The sequence below is a fragment of the Mobula birostris genome, chromosome 6 (genome assembly GCF_030028105.1).
Source record: "Mobula birostris isolate sMobBir1 chromosome 6, sMobBir1.hap1, whole genome shotgun sequence".
NCBI classification, from domain to species: Eukaryota; Metazoa; Chordata; class Chondrichthyes; order Myliobatiformes; family Myliobatidae; genus Mobula; species Mobula birostris.
Genome location: NC_092375.1, coordinates 143,605,553 through 143,625,871, shown reverse-complemented (window position 1 = coordinate 143,625,871; position 20,319 = coordinate 143,605,553). Strand labels below are relative to the sequence as shown.

General features: G+C 43.6%; 1 protein-coding gene across 4 annotated transcripts in view; it reads left to right on the top strand.

Annotated features, from left to right (window-relative positions):
• LOC140199424 (collagen alpha-3(VI) chain-like) overlaps window positions 1–20,319 on the top strand; it is a 196,715-nt gene that overhangs the window by 73,717 nt on the left and 102,679 nt on the right. For all 4 annotated transcript variants that reach the window (XM_072261494.1, XM_072261495.1, XM_072261493.1 and 1 more), the window contains 2 exons: window positions 155–751; window positions 6,616–7,212. In XM_072261494.1, the coding sequence (XP_072117595.1) occupies window positions 155–751; window positions 6,616–7,212 (1,194 nt within the window). The remainder of the gene's footprint in view (window positions 1–154; window positions 752–6,615; window positions 7,213–20,319) is intronic.

Here is a 20,319-nt window from a genome sequence, read left to right as displayed (position 1 = left end):
GGAAAATAATAAAGATGATAATAACCTAACAAGACAAATATAATTTGAAGAGCAATAATATTTGAGCTTTGATTACATTCATAAACGTTACTGTATTATCCAGCCAATGTTTAGGTATAAAACATAAATCTGTCCCTGATTTTTTTTTTTTCAGAGGCTGCTAAGAGGGATGTTGTTTTCCTCATTGATGGATCAGAAAATGTCCGACCTGCATTCCAATCAATTCAAAGGTTCCTCTCCAGAATCGTTGACAGTCTTGATGTTGGGAGTGACAGAGTCCGAGTCGGTTTGGTTCAATACAGTGAAGACCCCACTGTAAACTTCTACCTGAACTCCTACACAACTAAAGAAGATCTGAAGCGAGCAATAAATAATATTGGGCCAAAAGGAGGGCAAAGAGCCAACACTGGTAAAGCACTGGACTATGTCAAGCAGAACATCTTCACTAGACCTGCTGGAAGCAGGGTGGATGAAGGTGTGCCCCAGTTCTTGATCCTCCTCACTGCCAGCAGGTCAGCTGATAATGTTGGTCGGGCAGCCTTGGAACTGAAAGAGGCCGGGGTAGCGCCTTTCGCCATTGGTTCAGGAGACGCAGATGACAGTGAACTGAATCAGATTTCACTGTCCCCTAAATATGTTTTCAAGGTGACTGATCTACAGAATGTGGAAAGACTAGAGCAACGTTTGGGCTCCCCATTGACTACACTGAGCAAGAATCTAATAATTCAAATTCGAAGAGAAGCTCTTGCAGGTAAGAATATATAATGCAGTTTAAAGGAGACATATATTATTTTATATAATGATGAATTATTAATTTGGTGGAATCATTAGCTAATATATAGTAGTGTATCTTTTCCTTAGAATGTTGCAGAGCTTTGGATACTGTTGGGTGAGTACCCGAGCATGGGAATGCCACAGCGAGCTGGTCTCTAGCATTTTGCCTGGCTCTGTGCCTTGGAAGGGAAGGAAGGGGAAAAGGAGAATGGTGGTGATAGGAGATTCAACAGTGAGGAGAATTGACAGGAGATTTTGTGGATGCGAAGGAAACCCTTAGAAATATGTTACCTCCTAGGTGCTAGGGTCAGGGATGTATCAGATTGGGTTCACAGCATCCTTAAGGGGAAGGGTTGGCAGTCAGAATTCATGATACATATTGGTACCAATGATTTAGGGAGGAAAAGAGATGATGTCCTGAAAAGAGAATACTGTATAGGAATCCAGGTAGGAAACTGAAAAACAGGAGCTCAAAGGTAGTAACCTCTGGATTTCCACCATTGCCAGTTATAGTAAGAATAAGATGATCTGACAGATGTCCATGTAGCTGAGGAACTGGTACAGGTGGCAGGGTTTCATACTTATGGATCATTTGGGATCTCTTCTGGGAAAGATATGACCTGCACAAAAGAAGTAGGTTACTTTTGAACATGAGGGGGACCAATATCCTTGTGAGTGAATTTGTTAGGGCTGTTCAGGAGGGTTGGCAGAGGTATGGGAACCAGAGTGGTAGGTCAGAGGATGGAGCAGTAGGTGTAAAGGTAGATGCAACATGTAGAGAACCTGGAAGAAGGATAGGTTGTGTATAGGGCATAACTGCAGTCAGTTGGTTGGGTTGAAATGTGTCTATTTTAATGCAAGAAGTATCAGGAACAAGGGGGATGAACTTAGAATATAGATCAGTATATAGAAGTCACATTATAGGGGTTATAATGGTGAATTATCAATTTGCTAGAATCATAAATTAATATATAATGTTCCCCTTTGACTGTGTTGCATTGTATCATACATGCTATGTCTGGTTATTGCAGGTGAAGACATTTATGTGATAGCAATTTATGTTGAGTAATTTTGAGATTGAGGAAGGTAATTCTGATTTAAAGTTAGTACTTTGGATGGCATGATTTACAATGGAGCAGTAGTTGTATTGAAAGTTGGTACGGGATTAACCCTCTGGTCCTAGGATCTCCCAGCTTTTTGCCAAAAGGTCCAAAATCCTATTCTTTTGATTGGCGATACTATACCTGTGAGGAAGAAAGGCAAGAATCGCGTGTGTTACTCTTTTCAATTATTCATGTTTGTTTTATTATTTTTAATTATTATATTATTTAAATTATTTATTTCAATGGTCATAGTATTTTATGTCAAAGACCATCAAGAGCTTTAGTAATTTTGACAGAGGAATAATTGTTGATGCCTATGGGCATAGTTAGCCCTGACCCCTCTGTGTCTCCTATTTATGTCAATTGAGTCCCTGCAGTTGCTGTGGGCTTTACTGCTTAGCATTTTGACTATTCATTTTGGGATGCAATCTGGGATATAAAGATGAGTGTCAGGGAATGGTGATTGCATTCAGAGGGTGCAAGGAAGGAAAAATCCATGTTGTTGAATAGAGCAAACAGGAAAGACAGGAATTTAGAAAATCAAAATAGAAGGCAGATAGCTTAATAATAAAACCAGAATGTTTAGCAGTGAAGCTAGCAAATACAATAAGTGGCAAAAATTTGGAAATCCCTTCCTGGAACAACTGATTAATGCAAAGTCAATTAGTTATAGAGTTATGGAGGCACATATCCTGGGAAAAGGCCCTTCATTCTATTGAGTCAACAAGCACCCATTTCCACTAATCCTACACTGATCCCACTTTATTCTTCATGTATTTCTGTTAACTATCCCCAAATTTTATCATGCATTAAGCAGACATCCCACCCTGCAAAAACTCATTTCAGGGAGGTAGCACCATCAATTTGCTGGAGACTTCCAGGAGAGGTGGGATGTCTGCAATAGAGTAGCTCCTTAGCAGCTGGCCAACTAGTTAATAGCGTTAGCTATACTAATGAATGAACGACACCTGTTAAACTCACCTCAACATGTCTTTTACATTTTAACCCACCATGGGCAATAGAAAAGTCACTGTTGCAAACAGCGCAGCCAGCAATAGTGTCATTATTTTTGACCCCTATTAGGCAGGGGTACACTTTAGGGTATTCTGGGGTGACGTACTTTTTATATTTTCTTTTTTTGGAATTCTCGCTCTCGCTCTCTCTCTACCACGCGCGCGCTGTCTTGCTCGTGGTTGCTCTCATTCGCGCTTGCTTTCTCACTCTTGCTCTCGCTCTCTCACGCTTGCTTTCTCACTCTCACTCTCTCTCTCTTGCTCTTGCGCTCTCTCACTCGTGGTCGCTCTCTCTCACGCTCGCTCTCAAAAAAAATCAATTTCCAGGACATTGTATATAATTTGCTGGCATCAGGGAGCCACTGTTAATTTGTGGGAGACTGCCAGACCTTCTGGGAGAGGTGGGATGTCTGATTAAGTAGTAGGGCAACTGACAGTAGTCAATTAAACTACTGACAAATTGTTCAATCTTAAAACTTGTAAAGAAGACTACTAGGATAAGTAAGGGGAGTAAGCAGTCAGTACATGGTTCCCCTGTGGCCATTCCCCTCAGCAACATGTACACCCCCTTTGAATATTGCTGGGGGTATGACCTCTCTGGGCAAAGCAGCAGCAACTAGGCCAGTGGCACTGCGGTCGGCTCTGAGACTCAGAAGGGAAGGGTAAAATCGGGCAGAGCGGTAGTGATAGGAGACTTGATAGTGGGATGAACAGCAGATTCTGTGGCCAGGAAATAGAAGCCAGGATGAGGTACTACCTCCTAGGTTCTGGGGTTCAGAATATCGCAGAGCAGCTGCTGAAGATTCTCAAGAGAGTGAACAGCTAGAGGTCATGGTGCATTGGCACCAATGACATAGGTAGAAATGGGGAAAGGGTTAATGTGAAGTGAGTATAGGGAGCTAGGGAAGAAGCTGAAGAGCAGGATCTCCAAGGTAGTAATCTCTGGTTTACTCCCAGTACCATGTGCTAGTCAGGGCAGGAATTGGCTGACAGTATGGATTAACGGATAGCTGAGGGCTAAGGAAGTTTGTTCAAGGGGCAGGGTTTCAGATTTCTGGATATTTGGGATTTCTTCTAAGGAATGATCGACCTGAACAAAAAGGAAAGGTTACAATCGAACCAGAGGGGGCCAATATCCTTGTGGGCAGGTTTGCTAGAGTTGTTGGCAAAGGTTTAAACTGCTTGGCAGGGGGAACCTGAGTGATTAGGCTGACAATGGGACAGTTGGTTTACAAGTCAATACATTGTGTAGTGAGACTGTGAGGAAGTTCAGGCAGATGATAGAGCTAAATATGCAGTCAGTGGGATGAGGTGAAGTGTAACATGGGTCAAAATCAAAAAGGGTGATGAATAAAGCACTGAAGGTGATATATTTGAATGCACACAGTATACGAAATAAAGAAGATGATCTTGTGCATTTAGAGATTAGCAGGTATGATGTTGTGGGCATTACTGAGACATAGCTGTAATGAGATCATAGTTGGCAGCTTAACATCCAAGGATACACCTTGTATTGAAAGTACAGGGAGGTATGCTGAAGGGGTGGGTGACACCATTAGTTAAAAATAAAACCAAATCCTTAGAAAGAGGTGACATAGGATCAAAAGATGAAAAATCCTTGTGGGTAGAGTTAAGAAACTGCAAAGATAAAAAGACCCTGATAGGAGCTATATACAGTCCCCCGAATACTTGCTAGGATGGGGAATATAATTTTAATGGGAAATAGAAAAGGCATGTAATAAGAGAAATGTTATGAAAGTCATAGGGGATTTCAATATGCAGATAAATTGGGAAAATCTGATTGGTGCTGGATCCCAAGAGAGGGAATTTGTAGAATGCCTATGAGTTGGCTTTTTAGAGCAGAACAGCTTGTGGCTGAGCACACTAGGGGGAAGATAATTCTGGATTTGGTGTTGTGTAATGAACCAGATTACAGGTAAAAGAACCCTTATGAGATAGTGATCATAATATGATAGAATTCACCCTGCAGTTTGTGAGGAAGAAGGTAAAGTCAGAAGTATCAGTATGACAGTAGAGTAAAGGGAATTACATGGGCATGACAGAGGAGCTGGCTAAAGCTGATTGAAAGGAGACACTAGCAAGGATGACAGCAAAACTGCAATGGCTGGAATTTCTGGGGGCAATTTGGAAGGTGCAGGATAGATAAATCCCAAAGACAAAAGAGGTATTCTAAAGGGAGGATGAGGCAACTGTGGCTGACTAGAGCAGTCAAAGACAGCATAAATGCATTATAGAGCAAATATTAGTGGAAAGTTAGAGGATTGGGAAGCTTTTAAAAACCAACAGAAGGCAACTAAAAACTATAAAGAGAGAAAAGATGAAATATGAATGTGAGCTAGCCAATAATATGAAAAGTAAAAGAGGCGAGAGTGGATACTGTACTGCTGGAAAATGAAGCGGAGAGGACTAGAATATAAGAGCAAGGATGTAATGCTGTAATCTTTTATAAGGCATTGGTTAGACTGCACTTGGAATATTGTGAGCAGTTAGGACCCCTTATCTAAGCATTGGAGATGATCCAGAGGAGGTGAATCTGTGGACTTCTTTGTCACGGACAGTTGTGGGGGCTAAGGTATTGAATATATTTGAAGCAGAATTTGATACGTTCTTGGTTATTCAAGGCATCAAAGGATACAGGCTAAAGGCAGGAGAATAGGATTGAAAAGAATAATAAATCAGCATGGTGGAATGGCAGAGTAGACTTCTTGGGCAAGTAGCCTAATTCTGCTTCTAAATCATATCATCTTATACCTGTACACCTGCTCATTAATACAAATATCTAATCAGTCTATCATGTGGCAGCAACTTAATGCATAAAAGCATGCAGATACCGTCAAGAGGATCTGTTGTTGTTCAGACCAAACCAGAATAGGGAAGAAATGTGATCTAAGTGACTTTGTTCCTTAAATGATTGTTGGTGCCAGAAGGGATGTTTTGAGCGTCTTGGAAACTGCTTATCTCCTGTGATTTTCACACTCACAACCATCTCAGGATATACAGAGAATGGTGTGAAAATCAAGAAGACATCCAGTGAGCAGCGGTTCTGTGGGTGAATATGTCTTGTTGATGAGAGAAGTTAGAGGAGAATGGCCAGACTAGTTCAAATTGGCAGGATGGGAACATAAACTCAAATGACCATATGCTACAACAATGGCGTACAGAAGAGCATCTCTGGGTGCACACCGTATCAAACCTTGAAGCAGCAGAGGACTATGAACATACACTCAGTGGATACTTTAGGTGCAGGAGGCACCCAATAAAGTGGCCACTAAGTGTGCATACAGTTAACATTTACAAATTTGTTGTATTCTGAATATTAATGGGTCATTGTTCTGCAACACCATGATTATGTCAGTAAGTTAGAAGCTTTTATTTACAGTTGGGTGAATAACAAAATGTAAACATGTTCATGAAGCATGTCTCTTGCTTTAGCTTAAGGCACAAGAAAACTCTCTCCTGTATGGGGCTCAGAGGTTTGGAATAGGCAATGAAATTTTAATAATATTTAATACTTTTACTTTCTTCCAGTCTTGTGTCCAACTACCAGCCTCTAAATCTTATCTTAGCTCCCATCTTATTTCACCTAATAATATTCATGGCCCAGCTGCCTCCTCTAATCTCAAATGCAATCACAAAGGTATCTCCCATTGCTTTTTATTTCTTGGCACATATTTTGAATTCAGTATACATTTTGTTCTTTACAGGTTCTGCAAAGAGAGATGTGGTGTTCCTTGTTGATGGGTCAGACAATGCCAGAGGCACTTTCCCTTCAATTAAAACCTTCATCAACAAATTTATCGACAATCTTGATATTGAACATGACAAAGTCCGTATCAGTGTTTTACAATTCAGTGAAGATCCGAGTGTTGATTTCACTCTGAATGTCCATGAGACAAAGGACGAGGTGAAGAGGGCAGTTAATGACCTCCAGTATAAAGGGGGGAGACGAGCCAATATAGGTAAAGCCCTCGACTATGTCACAAAGAATATCTTCATTCCTTCTGCTGGGAGCAGAGTGAACGAAGGTGTACCTCAATTCTTGATCCTCCTCACCGCCAGCAGGTCCTCTGATAATGTTGAAACGGCAGCCCTGGCACTGAAAAGTGCTGGTGTAGGTTCTGTCAGCATTGGTTCAGGAAATGCAGAGGCCAGTGAGCTCCAAAGGATTTCAATGTCCCCCAAGTTTACCTTTAAGTTTGATGAACTACGGGATTCGGATACGCTAAAGCAGAATCTACAAGGACAATTGAAAACACTGAACAGAGAACAGATAATCCAGACCATACAAGATGCTCCTGAAGGTGAGAGGAAGGAATTTTCAGTTATATTCATATTTAGATCTGTTCATGTGCGGTATTTATAGTGTATAACTTTCCTTTATCATGCCTTCAGCTAATCCAACTATTCCATGTCTCCTCTAACTCTTCTTTGTCCATTATCTCAATGTTCAAAGGAAATTTATTACTAAATGATATATATGTCACCACATACTACTGAGATTCATCTTTCTTGCAGGCATTTACACAAAGAAATACAGTAGAGTCAATAACGATTGTGTGGATAGTCAGAGGCTTTTTCCCAGGGCTGAAATGATTGCCACAAGAGGACACAGGGCCTGTATTGTGCTGTAGGTTTTCTATGTTCTATGTTACATAGGACATAGAACATAGAATAGTACAGCACAGTACAGGCCCTTTGGCCCTCAATGTTGTGCCGTCCCTCAAACCCTGCCTCTCATATAAACCCCCACCTTAAATTCCTCCATATACCTGTCTAGTAGTCTCTTAAACTTCACTAGTGTATCTGCCTCCACCATTGACTCAGGCAGTGCATTCCATGCACCAACCACTCTCTGAGTAAAAAACCTTCCTCTAATATCCCCCTTGAACTTCCCACCCCTTACCTTAAAGCCATGTCCTCTTGTATTGAGCAGTGGTGCCTTGGGGAAGAGGCGCTGGCTATCCACTCTATCTATTCCTCTTAATATCTTGTACACCTCTATCATGTCTCCCCAGATCCTCCTCCTCTCCAAAGAGTAAAGCCCTAGCTCCCTTAGTCGCTGATCTTAATGCATACTCTCTAAACCAGGCAGCATCCTGGTAAATCTCCTCTGTACCCTTTCCAATGCTTCCACATCCTTCCTATAGTGAGGCGACCAGAACTGAACACAGTATTCCAAGTATGGCCTAACCAGAGTTTTATAGAGCTGCATCATTACATCGCGACTCTTAAGCTGTATCCCTTGACTTATGAAAGTTAACATCCCATAAGGTTTCTTAACTACCCTATCCACATGTGAGGCAACTTTCAGGGATCTGTGAACATGTACCCCCAGATCCCTCTGCTCCTCCACACTACCAAGTATCCTGCCATTTACTTTGTACTCTGCCTTGGAGTTTGTCCTTCCAAAGTGTACCACCTCACACTTCTCCGGGTTGAACTCCATCTGCCACTACTCAGCTCACTTCTGCATCCTATCAATGTCTCCCTGCAATCTTTGACAATCCTAAGAATCTTTTCCAACAGCTTTCCTACCACAGACATAAGGCTCACTGGTCTATAATTACCTGGACTATCCTTGCTACCTTTTTTGAACAAGAGGACAACATTCACCTCCCTCCAATCCTCCGGTACCATTCCCGTGGACAACGAGGACATAAAGATCCTAGCCAGAGGCTCAGCAATCTCTTCCCTCACCTCGTGGAGCAGCCTGGGGAATATTCCATCAGGCCCCGGGGGCTTACCCGTCCTAATGTATTTTAACAGCTCCAACACCTCCTCTCCCTTAATATCAACATGCTCCAGAACATCAACCTCACTCATATTGTCCTCACCATCATCAAGTTCCCTCTCATTGGTGAATACCAAAGAGAAGTATTCATTGAGGACCTCGCTCACTTCCACAGCCTCCAGGCACATCTTCCCACCTTTATCTGAATTGGTCCTACATTCACTCCTGTCATCCTTTTTTTCTTCACATAATTGAAGAATGCCTTGGGGTTTTCCTTTACCCTACTCGCCAAGGCCTTCTCATGCCCCCTTCTTGCTCTTCTCAGCCCCTCCTTTCTTGCTTCCCTATATTCCTCAATAGATCCATCTGATCTTTGCTTCCTAAACGTCATGTATGCTGCCTTCTTCCACCTGACTAGATTCTCCACCTCACCTGTCACCCATGGTTCCTTCACCCTACCATTCTTTATCTTCCTCACCGGGACAAATTTATCCCTAACATCCTGCAAGAGATCTCTAAACATCGACCACATATCCATAGTACATTTCCCTGCAAAAACATCATCCCAATTCACACCCGCAAGTTCTAGCCTTATAGCCTCATAATTTGCCCTTCCCCAATTAAAAATTTTCCTGTCCTCTCTGATTCTATCCTTTTCCATGATAATGCTAAAGGCCAGGGAGCGGTGGTCACCGTCCCCCAGATGCTCACCCACTGAGAGATCTGTGACCTGACTCAGTTCATTACCTATTACCAGATCTAGTATGGCATTCCCCCTAGTCGGCCTGTCCACATACTGTGACAGGAATCCATCCTGGACACACTTAACAATCTCTGCCCCATCTAAACTCTTGCAACTAATCAGGTGCCAATCAATATTAGGGAAGTTAAAGTCAGCCATGATAACAACCCTGTTATTTTTGCACCTTTCCAAAATCTGCCTCCCAATCTGCTCCTCGGTATCTCTGCTGCTACCAGGGGGCCTATAGAATACTCCCAATAGAGTAACTGCTACCTTCCTGTTCCTGACTTCCACCCATACTGACTCAAAAGAGGATCCTGCTACATTACCCACCCTTTCTGTAGCTGTAATAGTATCCCTGATCAGTAATGCCACCCCTCCTCGCCTTCCCCGCCCCCCATCCCTTTTAAAGCACTGAACTCCAGGAATATTGAGAATCCATTCCTGCCTTGGTGCCAGCCAAGTCCCTGTAATGGCCACTACATCATAATTCCATGTATGTATCCAAGCTCTCAGTTCATCACCTTTGTTTCTGATGCTTCCTGCATTGAGGTACACACACTTCAGCCCTTCTACCTTACTACCTTCATACCGTTTATTCTGCTTCTCTTTCCTCAAAGCCTCTCTGTATGTAAGATCCGGCTTTACTCCGTGCACTTCATTCACTACTCTATCGCTCTGGGTCCCATCCCCCTTGCAAGTTAGTTTAAACCCTCCCGAACCATGCTAGCAAACCTACCTGCAAGGATATTGCTCCCCCTCGAGTTCAGGTGCAACCCATCCAATCTGTACAGGTCCCACCTTCCACAGAAGAGATCCCAATGGTACAAAAATCTAAAACCCTGCTCCCTCAGCCACGCATTCAACTGCCATCTCCTCCAATTCTTACAATCGCTGTCACTTAGCACTGGCAGCAATCCTGAGAACGCCACCCTTGAGGTCCTGTTCTTCAGCCTTCTGCCTAGTTCCCAAAACTCACACTGCAGGACCTCATCCCTCTTTCTGCCTATGTCGTTGGTCCCAACATGTATCACGACTTCCGGTTGCTTTCCCTCTCGTACCAGGATGTCATGCATCTGGTCAGAGACATCCCGGACCCTGGCACCTGGGAGGCAACAAACCATGTGGGTATCCTTCTCACATCCACAAAATCTCCTGTCTGCTCCCCTGACTATAGAGTCTCCAATGGCGACAGCTCTGCTCTTCTCCGTCCAACCCTTCTGCACCACAGGGTCAGTCTCAGTGCCGGAGGCCCTGCCACCGTGGCTCACACCTGGTCAGTCATCCCCGTCAACAGTATCCAGGATGGTAAACTTATTATTCAGGGGAATGGCTACAGGGGTGCTCTGCACTATCTGTCTGCTCACCTTCGCTTTCCTCCCTCTGACTGTCACCCAATGACCTGCTTCCGACAGCCTAAGTGTGACTACCTCCCCGTAGCTCTCATCTATGACTGCCTCATTCTCCCTTATGAGTCGAAGGTCATCCAGCTGCTGGTCCAGATTCCTTACGTGGTCTTCCAGATCGCCCAGCCGTATGCACTTCTGGCAGATGTGACTCTGCGGGAGAGGGGCGTTCCCCAAGACTGCCACATCTCACATGAGAGGCACATCACCGTCTCAGGAGTCATTGTAGAGACTAACTGCGAGCAAGCTTGTCCTCCGCCCCTTCTCGTTGAAGTCTCTCGAGACAAAGCCTCACAGCTTCACTGGCCCACTCTTTCACTGGCTGCTTTCCACAGGCCACTCTGCTTGACCTACCCCTCTATTTATCTGTTTGAGCGTTTCAAAATGCTTGGTCTCCTGACCTCGACTGCCCAGTCAGCTGCTTTCTGCTGAGTCTGAGCTATTCAAATCTTGATTGTCTAATCAGCGGCTTTCTGCTGACCTATTCAAGTCTTGATTAAGTTCATTGCACAGACCAACTGCCAAAACTGCCAGAATCTCTCGAGTCAAAGCCTCAAAGGCTCCACTCCTTCACTGGCCCACTCACTCACTGGCCGCTTTCCACTGTTCTATGTTCTATGTTCTAAAAACTACACACAAACATCTGAGAGCAGCAAGCATCCACTCACTATCACTCTCCCTGTGTTCGCAATGAAATTGTTATATATATACACTGGAACTGTTGGTATGATCATGCCTTATTAGCAATAAGCTTTTGGGCTAAGAGTTTATTCAAGTGGAGGCAATGTCAGAAAGAAGCACATTAAAATAAAAAGCGGAGCAGGAATTGGCCATTTGACACTTCAGGCCAGCTCCACCATTGAAATGTATCATGGGTAATCTTATATATCAAGACCATTTTCTTATCCTATCTTGAGAATCTTATAAAATCCAGAATTTTTTTGATAGGTGTTTTGAATGAATTCAGTGTAATTGCACCGCCAGAGCCATCCAAGATCGACTTTCATCATCCTCTGCATCCTCTCATTGGCTTATCCCTTACTGTATTTCTCAGACTGTTTCACTTGTTATGCTTCTAAACTCCAAAGCATACAGCCCAGGCCTACTTAATTTCTCATCATGTGACAGATCTGCCATCTCAGGAATCAGAGCTGCACTCCCTCCATAACAAATAATCCTCATTGGAAAGAAGACCAAAATTATGCACAGCGCTCCAGAAGTGGTTGCACTGAAGCCTTATATTATTATAGTAACATATCCTTACTCATATACTCAAATCACATTGAAAGAAGGCCAAGAAACATTGTGAGCTGAAGAGCTTGCACTGTGCTGTAATGTTCTCTTGTCCATGTTCTACCATGGCCAATAAATACCGTTAGCCTCCCTAATTACTTTATACTTTACTTTTACTAAGTATACTAAGTATTTAATTGCATGCTGCACCTGCAAATTAGTTTTCAGTGAAGTTTTCAGTTTTTAAAAGCTTACAAAAGGAAACTCAAAAGGTCATTAAGAGGGAAAAGATCAACTATGAAAGGAAGCTAGCAAATAATATCACAGAGGATACTAAAAGCTTTTTCAAGTATATAAAGAGTAAAAGACAGGTGAGAGTAGATATAGGACCGATAGAAAATGATGCTGGAGAAATTGTAATGGGAGATAAGGAGATGGCGGAGGAACTGAACGAGTATTTTGCATCAGTCGTCACTAAAGAAGACATCAGCAGTATGCCGGACACTCAAGGGTGGCAGGGAAGAGAAGTGTGCGCAGTCACAATTACGACAGAGGAAGTACTCAGGAAGCTGAATAGTCTAAAGGTAGATAAATCTCCTGGACCAGATGGAATGCACTCTCGTGTTCTGAAGGAAGTAGCTGTGGAGATTGCAGAGGCATTAGCGATGATCTTTCAAAAGTCGATAGATTCTGGCTGGTTCCGGAGGACTGGAAGATTGCAAATATCACTCCGCTATTTAAGAAGGGGGCAAGGATACAAAAAGGAAATTATAGACCTGTTAGCTTGACATCGGTGGTTGGGAAGTTGTTCGAGTCGATTGTCAAGGATGAGGTTACAGAGTACCTGGAGGCATATGACAAGATAGGTAGAACTCAGCATGGATTCATTAAAGGAAAATCCTGCCTGACAAACCTATTACAATTTTTTGAGGAAATTACAAGTAGGCTAGACAAGGGAGATGCAGTGGATGTTGTATATTTGGATTATCAAAAGGCCTTTGACAAGCTGCCACACATGAGGCTACTTAACAAGATTAAGAGCCCATGGAATTACAGGAAAGTTACATACATGGATAGAGAGTTGGCTGATGGGCAGGAAACAGAGAGTGGGAATAAAGGGATCCTATTCTGGTTGGCTGCCGGTTTCCAGTGGTGTTCCACAGGGGTCTGTGTTGGGGCCGCTTCTTTTTACATTGTACATCAACGATTTGGATTATGGAATAGATGGCTTTGTGGCTAAGTTTGCTGACGATATGAAGATAGGTGGAGGGGCCAGTAGTGCTGAGGAAACAGAGAGTCTGCAGAGAGACTTGGATAGATTGGAAGAATTGGCAAACAAGTTGAAAATGAAATACAATGTTGGAAAGTGTATGGTTATGCACTTTGGCAGAAGAAATAAACGGGCAGACTATTATTTAAATGGAGAGAGAATTCAAAGTTCTGAGATGCAACAGGACTTGGGAGTTCTCGTACAGGATACCCTTAAATTTAACCTCCAGGTTGAGTCGGTGGTGAAGAAGGCGAATGCAATGTTGGCAATCATTTCCAGAGGAATGGAGTATAGGAGCAGGGATGGGATGTTGAGGCTCTATAAGGCACTGGTGAGATATCACTTGGAGTACCGTGGGCAGTTTTGGTCTCCTTATTTAAGAAAGGATGTGCTGACGTTGGAGAGGGTACAGAGAAGATTCACTAGAATGATTCCGGGAATGAGAGGGTTAACATATGAGGAACGTTTGTCCGCTCTTGGACTGTATTCCTTGGAGTTTAGAAGAATGAGGGGAGACCTCATAGAAACATTTCGAATGTTGAAAGGCACGGACAGAGTGGATGTGGCAAAGTTGTTTCCCATGATCGGGGAGTCTAGTATGAGAGGGCATGACTTAAGGATTGAAGGGCGCCCATTCAGAACAGAAATGTGAAGAAATTTTTTTAGCCAGAGGGTGGTGAATCTATGGAATTTGTTGCCACGGGCAACAGTGGAGGTCTAGTCATTGGGTGTATTTAAGGCAGAGATTGATAGCTATCTGAGTAGCCAGGGCATCAAAGGTTATAGTGAGAAGGCGGGAGAGTGGGACTAAATGGGAGAATGGAGCAGCTCATGATAAAATGGCGGAGCAGACTCGATGGGCCGTATGGCCAACTTCTGCTCCTTTGTCTTTGGTCTTATGGTGTAGAATACACCCAGGTTCTCTTGAACAGTAATACACAGTAACTCACTTCAGTATTTCTGTGTTTTATGCTAAAATATAAATATTTCAAGTATGATTGCTGAATTTCTTCGAGAAGAAGCTGGTGAATAGATTTCACTTGGAGTCTATTCTGACTTTTATATTCTTAATATCATTGATTTTACTGCTTGTTAAAGAATTATTTCTTTGCTGATCCCTTGGACTCCCTTTGCTGTTGCCCTTCACAATATTTCTGCGGACGCACATTATCTTTTACCCTCAGACCTGTGCTTAGATCACATATGAACACTGTTTTTCAGAATGGACCATGCTTTTGCCTTCAAATTGATTGAATTATCCTGGTCATGACAGATAGATTAGTTGCATCTTATTTTCAATTCTTATCCAATGTCAGCCATGCCCATCAACTGACTTTTTCTCTTCCATCCGATTTCGAAGCAATATTTCCTTGTACAATCATATGCTTTAACATTGCCCCCGAATAATTGCTACAAATCTGTGAAAAATAGCTAATTATTTTTAAATAAGATGTTCCATTAAACAAATTGTATCATACCTCATCAACATCCCATCACAATTTGTAGCTAAAGATGCTGGAGAAAATGCAGTTAGAGTGTGTACAGTCTCCTTTGAGTTCCTTCATTACCTGGAGATGCAAGCTAGCAGGCATCAATGGTGTCTATACAAGGTCACGGAATGGAGAGATTGAAGGGAAGAGAGAGTTAGGTCTTGTAAGGCTGAAAGAATGGACTGGCAGGGCCAGGTTAATGAGTTGATGGGCTTTGAGAGGGCCCAGAAGAGGTTCACTAGGATGTTGTGTGGATTACAGAGTATTAGCTATAATGAGAGATTGGACATTCTTGGATTGTTTTCTCTAGAACATCAGAGGCGAGAGGTGATCTAATAAAAATATATAAAATTATGAGACATGACGGATATGGTCAGAATCCTTTCCAAATACTGGAAGGTGTAGTTTTAAGGCCAGAGGAGAAAAGTTTAAAGGAACAATATTTTGAAGCTTTTTTTTAAAACATAGTAGGTGCATCAAATGCACTGCTGGGGAAGTGCTGGAAGCAGATATGATAGCAACGTTTCAGACAAATCTAGACAGGCACAGGAACAGGCAGGGAATGGAGGCATATAGACCATATCCGGCAAAGTTCAAAATAAATCTATTATCGAAGTATGCAGATATCACCATATACTATTGGGCATCGAGGGAGAGAGGAAGAGGAGAGCCATCCGCAGTACCACCAATGCAGCAGAGAGGGCCTCAAGATGGCTGTGGCTCAAAAGAGGGGAGCCATGGAGTCATAAGTAGCTAGCCATCTGGACACAAGCTGGGGTCTGATCAGCCCCGGCTGGGTCACCTGGAGGAGGTTTTATGATGTTGAAAGACCCGAAACACCTGATGATTCCAGGAACATCACTGAAGATGTGTCCAGAAGCATCAATAGATGTATGTACACAGATATCACCATATACTACCCTGTGATTCATTTTCCTGCGGGCATTTACAGCACATACAAAGAAATACAATAGACTCGATGAAAAAGTACACACACAGAAGGACAAACAACCAATTTTTTTTCTCGGCCGTTGATCAGGACAGGACTGCGCGAGCGCGTGCAGGTCCATCCGTGAGGCAGCGGGAGTATTTAAAAGAGAGCAGTTTGTGGAATTCGGCCATTTTTCTCGGTGGTTGATCGGGACAGGACTGCGCAAACGCGTGCAGGTCCGTCCGTGAGGCAGTGGGAGTATTTAAAAGAGAGCAGTTTGACGGAGTGGGCGATGTTGTAGCGGGTGACAGAGTAGAGGGAGACAGAGTAGGAAGGCTTTGTCTCGAGAGGCTTCAGTGAGCAGAGGCTGAGGGCGAGATTCACTCCAAGTCAGGTAAGGCTGGGTAAGTTCCTTTAAAAGGAGAATGGTCTGCAGCGGTATTTTATTTGAAGCAAGGAAGGCGGCGAGGCTGTAGCATATTGGGTAGGTCATGACAGCTGAGATCAGCCCCGTGGTTTGTTCCTCCTGCAGCATGTGGGAAATCAGGGATACTTCCAATGTCCCTGACGACTATGTGTGCAGGAAATGTGTCCAGCTGCAGCTTCTGGCAGACCACATTGAGCGGCTGGAGCTGCGATCGGATTCATACTGGAGCATCCGCGATGCTGAGAAAGTCATGAATAGCACGTTCAGTGAGTTGGCCACACCGCAGGTAAAGGCTACACAGGCAGAAAGGGAATGGGTGGCCACTAAACAGCGTAGCAGTAGGCAGGTAGTGCAGGAGTCCCCTGAGGTCATCTCCCTCCTAAACAGATAGACTGCTTTGGATACTGTTGGGGGAGATGTCTCATCAGGGGAAGGCAGCAGCAGCCGAGTTCATGGCACCATGGGTGGCTCTGCGGCACAGGAGGAAAGGAAAAGGAGTGGGAGAGCTATAGTGATAGGGGATTCGATTGAAAGGGGAATAGATAGGCGTTTCTGCAGCCGCAAACGAGACTCCAGGAGGGAATGTTGCCTCCCTGGTGCAAGGGTCAAGGATGTCTCTGAGCATCTGCAGGACATTCTGGAGTGGGGGGGGGGGGATGAACAGCCAGTGGTCATGGTGCACATAGGTACCAACGATATAGGCAAAAAAAGGGATGAGGTCCTACAAGGTGAATTTAGGGAGTTAGGAGATAAACTAGAAAAGTAGGACCACAAAGGTAATAATCTCTGGATTACTACCAGTGCCACATGCTAGTCAGCGTAGAAATAGAAGGATATTTCAGATGAATACGTGGCTTGAAAAATGGTGCAAGGGGGAGGGATTCAAATTTCTGGGGCTTTGGAACCAGTTCTGGGGGAGGTGGGACCGGTACAAGCAGGATGGTCTGCACCTGGGCTGGACTGGAACCAATGTCCTAGGGGGAGCGTTTGCTACTGTTGTTCAGGAGGATTTAAACTAATGTGGTAGGGGGATGAGAACAAGTGCAGAGAGACAGAGGGGTGTAAAAGGAGGGTAGAAGCAAAAAGTAGTAAGGTGAAAAGTGAAAATGGCAGGCCGGCAAATCCAGGGCAAAAATCAAAAAGGGCCACTTTTCAACATAATTGTATAAGGGCTAAGGGTGTTGTAAAAGCAAGCCTGAAGGCTTTGTGTGTCAATGCAAGGAGCATTCATAACAAGGTGGATGAATTGAATGTGCAGATAGTTATTAATGAATATGATATAGTTGGGATCACAGAGACATGGCTCCATGATGACCAAGGATGGGAGCTCAACATTCAGGAATATTCAATATTCAGGAAGGGTAGACATGAAAGAAAAGGACGTGGGTGGCATTGCCGGTTAGAGAGGAGATTAACGCAATAGAAAGGAATGACATTAGCCGGGAGGATGTGGAATCGATATGGACAGAGCTGCGTAACACTAAGGGGCAGAAAACGCTGGTGGGAGTTGTGTACAGGCCACCTAACAATAGTAGTGAGGTTGGGGATGGCATTAAACAGGAAATTAGAAATGCGTGCAATGAAGGAACAGCAATTATAATAGGCGACTTCAATGTACATATAGACTGGGTGAACCAAATTGGTAAGGGTGCTGAGGAAGAGGATTTCTTGGAATGTATGCGGGACGGTTTTCTGAACCAGCGTGTCGAGGAACCAACCAGACAGCAGGCCATTCTAGACTGGGTATTGAACAATGAGGAAGGGTTAGTTAGCAATCTTGTCGTGAGAGGCCCCTTGGGTAAGAGTGACCATAATATGGTGGAATTCTTCATTAAGATGGAGAGTGATGTAGTTAATTCAGAAACAAAGGTTCTGAACTTAAAGAAGGGTAACTTTGAAGGTATGAGACGTGAATTAGCTCAGATAGACTGGCAAGTGATACTTAAAGGGTTGACGGTGGATATGCAATGGCAAGCATTGAAAGATCGCATGGATGGACTACAACAATTGTTTATCCCAGTTTGGCAAAAGGATAAACCAGGGAAGGTAGTGTATCCATGGCTGACAAGGGAAATTAGGGATAGTATCAATTCCAAAGAAGAAACATACAAATTAGCCAGAAAAAGCGGCTCACCTGAGGACTGGGAGAAATTCAGAGTCCAGCAGAGGAGGACAAAGGGCTTAATCAGGAAAGGGAAACTAGATTATGAGAGAAAGCTGGCAGGAAACATAAAAACTGACTGTAAAAGCTTTTATAGATAAGTGAAAAGAAAAAAAGATTGGTTAAGACAAATGTAGGTCCCTTACAGTCAGAAACAGGTGAATTGATCATGGGGAACATCACATGGCAGAGCAATTGAATAACTACTTTGGTTCTGTCTTCACTAAGGAGGACATAAATAACCTTCTGGAAATAGTAGGGGACAGAGGGTCTAGTGAGATGGAGGAACTGAGGGAAGTACATGTTAGTAGGGAAGTGGTGTTAGGTAAATTGAAGAGATTAAAGGCAGATAAATCCCCGGGGCCAGATGGTCTGCATCCCAGAGTGCTAAAGGAAGTGGCCCAAGAAATAGTGGATGCATTAGTGATAATTTTTCATAACTCTTTAGATTCTGGATTAGTTCCTGAGGATTGGTGGGTGGCTAATGTAACCCTGCTTTTTAAAAAAGGAGGGAGAGAGAAACTGGGGAATTATAGACCGCTAAGCCTGACATCGGTGGTGGGGAAAATGCTAGAGTCAGTTATCAAAGATGTGATAACAGCACATATGGAAAGCGGTGAAATCATCGGACAAAGTCAGCATGGATTTGTGAAAGGAAAATCATGTCTGACGAATCTCATAGAATTTTTGGAAGATGTAACTAGTAGAGTGGATAGGGGAGAATCAGTAGATGTGGTATATTTGAATTTTCAAAAGGCTTCTGACAAGGTCCCACACAGGAGATTAGTGTGCAAACTTAAAGCACACGGTATTGGGGGTATGGTATTGATGCGGGTAGAGAATTGATTGGCAGACAGGAAGCAAAAACTGGGAATAAATGGACCGTTCAGAATGGCAAGCAGTGACTAGTGGGGTACCGCAAGACTCAGTGCTGGGACCCCAGTTTTTTACAATATACATTAAAGACTTAGACGAGGGAATTAAATGCAGCATCTCCAAGTTTGCGGATGACACGAAGCTGAGCGGCAGTGTTAGCTGTGAGGAGGATGCTGAGAGGATGCAGGGTGACTTGGATAGGTTAGGTGAGTGGGCAAATTCATGGCAGATGCAATTTAATGTGGATAAATGTGAGGTTATCCACTTTGGTGGCAAGAACAAGAAAATGGGTTATTATCTGAATGGTGGCCGATTAGGAAAAGGGGAGGTGCAACGAGACCTGGGTGTCATTATACACCAGTCATTGAAAGTGGGCATGCAGGTACAGCAGGCAGTGAAAAAGGCAAATGGTATGCTGTCATTCATAGCAAGAGGATTCGAGTACAGGAGCAGGGAGGTACTACTGCAGTTGTACAAGGCCTTGGTGAGACCACACCTGGAGTATTGTGTGCAGTTTTGGTCCCCTAATCTGAGGAAAGACATTCTTGCCATAGAGGGAGTACAAAGAAGGTTCACCAGATTGATTCCTGGGATGGCAGGACTCTCATATGATGAAAGACTGGATCGACTAGGCTTGTACTCTTTGGAATTTAGAAGATTGAGGGGGGATCTGATTGAAACGTATAAAATTCTAAAGGGATTGGACAGGTTAGATGCGGGAAGATTGTTCCCGATGTTGGGGAAGTCCAGAACGAGGGGTCACAGTTTGAGGATAAAGGGGAAGCCTTTTAGGACCGAGATGAGGAAAAACTTCTTCACACAGAGAGTGGTGAATCTGTGGAATTCTCTGCCACAGGAAACAGTTGAGGCCAGGTCATTGGCTATATTTAAGAGGGAGTTATATCTGGCCCTTGTGGCTAAAGGGATCGGGGGTATGGAGGGAAGTCAGGTACAGGGTTCCGAGTTGGATGATCAGCCATGATCGTACTGAATGGCGGTGCAGGCTCGAAGGACCGAATGGCCTACTCCTGCATCTATTTTCTATGTTTCTATGTGCAAAATAAGACAAAATGTGCAAATACAAAAATAAATCTAATGATACTACAGGTTGACCTTCACTAATCCGACTACCTGTAATCCG